Source organism: Archocentrus centrarchus, chromosome 8, assembly GCF_007364275.1.
Source record: "Archocentrus centrarchus isolate MPI-CPG fArcCen1 chromosome 8, fArcCen1, whole genome shotgun sequence".
NCBI lineage: Eukaryota > Metazoa > Chordata > Actinopteri > Cichliformes > Cichlidae > Archocentrus > Archocentrus centrarchus.
Window position 1 is genome coordinate 25521038 of NC_044353.1, and position 5627 is coordinate 25526664.

At 41.5% G+C, this 5627-nt stretch overlaps 1 protein-coding gene across 1 annotated transcript; it reads left to right on the forward strand.

Annotated features, from left to right (window-relative positions):
* The first annotated feature begins 2703 nt into the window (after nt 1–2703).
* LOC115785185 (homeodomain-interacting protein kinase 3-like) lies at nt 2704–5627 on the forward strand. Its single transcript, XM_030736677.1, has 8 exons — nt 2704–2901; nt 3027–3218; nt 3306–3487; nt 3659–3782; nt 3888–4007; nt 4173–4259; nt 4350–4537; nt 4949–5627. The coding sequence occupies exons 1-8, from the start codon at nt 2704–2706 to the stop codon at nt 5625–5627; spliced, it is 1770 nt and encodes a 589-aa protein (XP_030592537.1).

Genomic DNA, 5627 nt, shown 5'->3' on the forward strand with positions numbered 1-5627 from the left:
CAATTTTGGTGACCCCATGTAACTTGTAGCCTCAGTTTCCAGTTTTTCTTTCCTAAGTCTTGTTGTGGTCCTCTCTTGCTGTAACCCATCTTCTTCAAGGTTCGATGCATATGAATCCCACATACACATCAGCTCAAAAGCGGTCTGGCCAGTCTCCTTTCATCAAGGCATCAACCGGGCATTTTTGCCCAAGGACTTGCTGATCACTGGATATTTTCTCTTTTTCAGACCAATCTCTGTAAACCCTAGAAATAGTTGTGTGGGAAAATACCAGTAGATGAGCAGTTTTTTGGTCATCTACTATTATTTTTAACATAGACAAACAGTGGTGAAGTCCAGCTTATCTAAACTCAGACAATTAGCTAAGGTCAAACAGATCCTCTCAAAACAGGACTTTGAAATCGTAATCCATGCGCTCATTACATCACAATTGGATTACTATAACTCTCTTTATTATGGGGTTTCCCAGACATCCCTGTCCCGTCTTCAGCTGGTGCAAAATGCAGCTGCCCGTCTTTTAACTGGTACACGGAAGAGAGATCCTTCCTCACTGTCCATTTTTAACTCACTTCTTAAAACCCACCTTTTTTCATTGGCAACTGCTTGAGAGTTGACTTTTATTGATTTTTACTCATTTCTTTTATTTATCAATTTTAATTATGTTTAATGTTTTGAATGTTTTCATATTTTATTGTGTTTGAATATTAAGCACTTTGGTCAGCACTTGCTGTTTTTAAAGTGCTATATAAATAAAGTTGGCTTGGCTTGGCTTCTCTGGTGGGGAAGGAGCCTGAGCTAGCATGTGAGGTTGAGAGGTACCGGCTAGATATAGTGGGGATCACCTCAGTGCACAGCCTGGGATCTGTCTCCTGGAGAGGAGACTGGTTCCTATTGTATGGTCTTTTTCTTATAATATAAAGTACCTTGAGGTGACTGGTTGTTGTGATTTAGTGTTATAAAAATAAAATTGAATTGAATTGAACTGAGGGGCTGGACTCTGTTGCAGTCTGGAGGTGCTCTTGGTAAGAGGGCTGGGTTGGGCATCCTTGTATCCCCTCAGCTTGCTGCCTGTACGTCAGAATTTTTCACTGGTGGACAAGAGGGTTGCTTCCCTGTTCCTTCAGGCCGGGGAACGGGTCCTGACTGTTGTTTGAATTCTTGGAGTTCCTGGGTGAGGTGCTCAAGTGTGCTCCATCCAGTTCGAATCCTGGCTACTCCAGGCTGCATTCCAATGTATCCTTGGATAAGATACTTAACCCCAAGTTGCTCTCCGACACAACCGTTGGAGTGTCAGTGTTAGATAATAAACAGCACTTAGCTTAGATAAGCATGGAAGTGCTTGTATGAATGGGTGTGAATGGGGTAAATGTAAACATGTTGTATAAGCGCTTTGAGTGCTCAGACTGAGTAGAAAAGCGCTATATAAGAACTAGTCCATTTACCATTTCTGATAGGCATGAAATGTTCATATCGCAGATAAAAGGACGCAGAGTACATACTTTTCGTCCTTGCTCTGTGTTTATCTCTGTGCTGCACACAGATGCTGCACTAGTTTGGTAAAATGTGTTTGCAGCACAGGAAAGGGGAGCGTGTTCTCCCACGTTTGTGCCCTTCAGCTTCCGTGTCCAGACGAGGACCCGCCCACACTCATACGTAAAGGATCAGTTCACAAAGCGAGGTGGAAACGCAGGCCCGGTTCATTGAAACCGACACCAGCACTGGCAGTAGCAGATGACTGATGGGCTGGTTCTGGCCCCTGGGCCACCAGTTGAATAGCACTGGTCTACAGCTTAGTGTCAGCATCTTATCATATCATGTCTTTTAAATACATGTGGCACACATGAGCTGATTAGAAACCCTCAAACATTGAACAATACACCTGAGCATCTACACAAACATATAAGATTGTCATCTCGAAAGAATGCAGTGTACTGGGCCTCTCAATGCTGACTTAAACAAGACCTTTTCCTAAGTAACTGTTTCATATACGCTTACATTGGTATTAATGTAACTGACACAAGCCCAAAAAGATCCGTCTGCTCCCAGGATCAAATTGGGAACCTTTTGCTTGCTAGGCAAATGTGTGAACCACTATGCTATGGATCCACTTGATTAATGCAAAATAAAAATAATGTAAAGGCATATATGTCACTTTTGCTTGTGGCAGAGTACTATTACAGTGTGCCATATGAATGCTTCTTCCAGCAGATCATGTGTGTAAGAAAGTAGGCACTAAAAAGCTATGCAAATGTGGTAAATGCAAGAGCTATAAACATCTCACTTAATGCAGGTGTTGTAGTATTATTGCTATTTTTAATGAAAACGTTCGATTAAATTTCATTCCACACTGAAATCGTTTTGTTCTGTAGCAGATTTACATTCAGAAAACCTTCATTTTACATGTATGAAGAAATTAATATCAGCTATAAGTTTCCTGTCATTTTCTAAGTGTGGTCAGAACTTTTGATTGTAACCTTTGATGTTAAAAGCCACGGAATGTAGAATGTTGTCAGACTGCAAGAAGGGTTCAGGGGTCCCTGATCCAGTCTGAACCTTTGTAATGTAAAAATGCCACAAAGTAACAAAGCCACGGAATGTAGAATGTTGTCAGACTGCAAGCAGAGTGAAGATTGAACAGTTTCACCAAACCTTTGGCGTGACAACAGGAAAAAATCGACGCTCATAAAAGTCATGGCATCAAACATGTACTCCAACGTACAAGCCCAAGACGAGATAGTCCCTGGAAGCCGGCTCACCTCCAGCTTCTCCAGCTACGAAGTATTAAGTATCCTTGGAGAAGGGACTTTTGGCAAGGTTGCAAAATGTGTCAGGATGGCTGACAAGAAGACCGTAGCCATAAAAGTAATGAAAAATTACTCAGTAGAGGTGGCAAACATTGAGGTACAAACTGCTCCTTAAAATTTCTCTTTCAAAGATGTGTGTAGTGGTTGTGAAAACAGCAGAAATACTTATTGTGCAGTACAAATGTCAAACTAATGTAAAACCTATCTGTGATCTGTTTCCAGGTGGTTATGCTATACATGCTCAGCATGCATAACAGCCACAAACACAACATGGTTGAATGGTATCAGGCTTTTATGGATAGAGGTCATCCATGTCTGGAGTTTGAGTATCTTGACAAAAGTCTGTTTGACTTTATGCTAGAAAGACATTTTCAGCCACTCAGTTTAACGCAAATTCGACCAATAGTCATGCAGGTATGTTGAACTCTGATTCTCCACATTAATGAATGCTTTGAAAATCAAATTTCATTATGACATTTTTTTTTTTTGTGTATCGTTCAGATTGCAATAGCTCTGAAACACCTGAAGTCTATTGGAATCATACATGCAGACCTCAAACTAGATAATGTAATGTTAGTCAATCACCAACAAGAGCCATACAGAATTAAAGTGATTGACTTCGGCCTGGCTCAGGTCACCTCTGCTGCCACAGTGGGCTCTTGCCTTCAGACCTCTCCATATCGGTGAGTAGCTGGACTCAAATCTGATCTCTTACTCACACAGTCACACAAACCTCCTGAGTCTGTGCTTTCTGTTAGGAGTTTCTCAGCTGTAGTGCAAATCATACTTATCCAAATCATCGTGATTGACAACAAATGTAACAATTACAATCATTGCTCTCTGTCCTCCATCAGGTCCCCGGAGATTATTTTAGGGCTTCCATTTACAGAGGCCATAGATGTTTGGTCTCTGGGAATCATTGCTGCCACTCTATACCTCGGTTTCCTACTGTACCCTGGATACTGTGAATATGAGATGGTAAGAAAACAGTACCTCTAAAGTCTGTTTTTTGCTTGACTGAAATATATGACAAAATTCTGTGCTGGACTCCCAGTTTGACTACATTTTCTCTTGTATTTACAGATGAGATATATAGTAGAAACCCAAGGGAAGCCAGAAGACAAAATGTTAAACTCTGGGCAAAAGACCTCCCTTTTTTTCTACAAAGAGTGTAATTCCACCACCAGTAACTGGAAACTCAAGGTACTGACCACTTCACCATTGCTCTGTTTACTCCTGTATGCCAGTCTCTAGACTCATTTGCAAACTATTTCTTTTCTAACCCTCGATTTTTAACATATTATCAAATATTTTGTTCTGAGAGCCCATTTGTCCTACAATTTGCTGACAAGTTTCCCATCTTTTCAGACACCTGTAGAAGTTTTCCAAGACACAGGGAATTGGTTCATAGACAGAAGAGAAAGAAAGTTTACCTCTCTGGATGACCTCTTACATGTAAGTACCCTTTGGCAATTCGGTGAAAAAAAAAAAAAAGAAAAAAAAAAGTCTTTTTGGTTGACATTTGTTGCTTTCTTCATTTTTCAGCTCCGGGAACCCGAGCATCAAAATTATGCTGATAAAGTTGCAGAAATGGCTGATCGTTTGATGTTCATTGAAATGATTAAAGAACTGCTTCAGCTTGATGCTGAAACACGGATTACACCCGAACAGGTGCTGGATCATCCCTTTGCAAAAATGAGCCACATGGCGTCCTTCTACCACCTGAGCTCCTAGTAAGTCAACACTTTTTATTTAGAACAATTGTTCTCCCTTAACCTCCCACTGCACACACACGTACAACACATTTCCCCACACTAGTAAAAAGAACAGGTTTCAATTTAGGTAAACACAACCTTGGTTGGACAGTAACACAACATTCCCCTCTTAACTCCTTTGTAAACAATAAGGGTATACTTAGTTTTTCACACACTTGTCATGGTATATATGTCACGCTTTGCAGTTCATCTGGGGTTGTATTTATGCACATTTTAATCCCTAATAAAGACCAGATTCAATTTTTTAACTGAAAGAAGATGTGATTTTTTTTTTTACCGTGAATCTTTGTTGTATATCTCACTTTATGTGAAAATGTTGCATCCATATGAGTAAATAATTTAACATATTAATGATTCTCTGTCTTGCAGTGTAAAGTCCTGTTATCAGCACACAGAGACCTGTAAGAAAAACAGCCCAGTGTCTTCAGATAGCAGGACAGGAGTGAGTGAATCTCTGCAGCAGCCCATGTCTGAGACCAGACAACCTGCCCAACAGCAGCTTCATCCCCCTGCAGCTGAGAGCAAAATCCTGGAGAGGCCCCCTTCCTCCAGGACCACAAGCCCATCCCAAAAAAACTGTCCTCCCCCTTCAATTCAGAGAAGCAGACACAACTGCTCCAGGCCCAGTCACTGTGAAACTGCCCAGACAGTTTCAGTCAAACCAAACTTTAAAAGAAAGCACCCTGATGAAGATACAAAGGACACCAGTCAGTTAGTAAAAAGGAGGACGACTGACTGGAAAGATGTGGGTGAAAAAATACCCCCCTCTTCCACAGACCAATACCAAAAGAAATTCCGGTATTCTCCTGGGCCGTCCTGCTCAACCAACAGGACACAGAGTTCCATGACAAGGACGAAGAGGAGGATCAGGATAAAACTGCCTTCCAGAGCCCGCAAAAGAGGGCCAGAAAACACCACGGAGACAGCTGGAGCAGCTTTAGATCTAAAGGACAGTCGGGCTGATGACCATCGCTGCAGAGAAGCAAGAGGAGAAGCAGCAGCACACCATACAATTTCTCCCGCAAATCGTTGGCATCATGGCGATTAA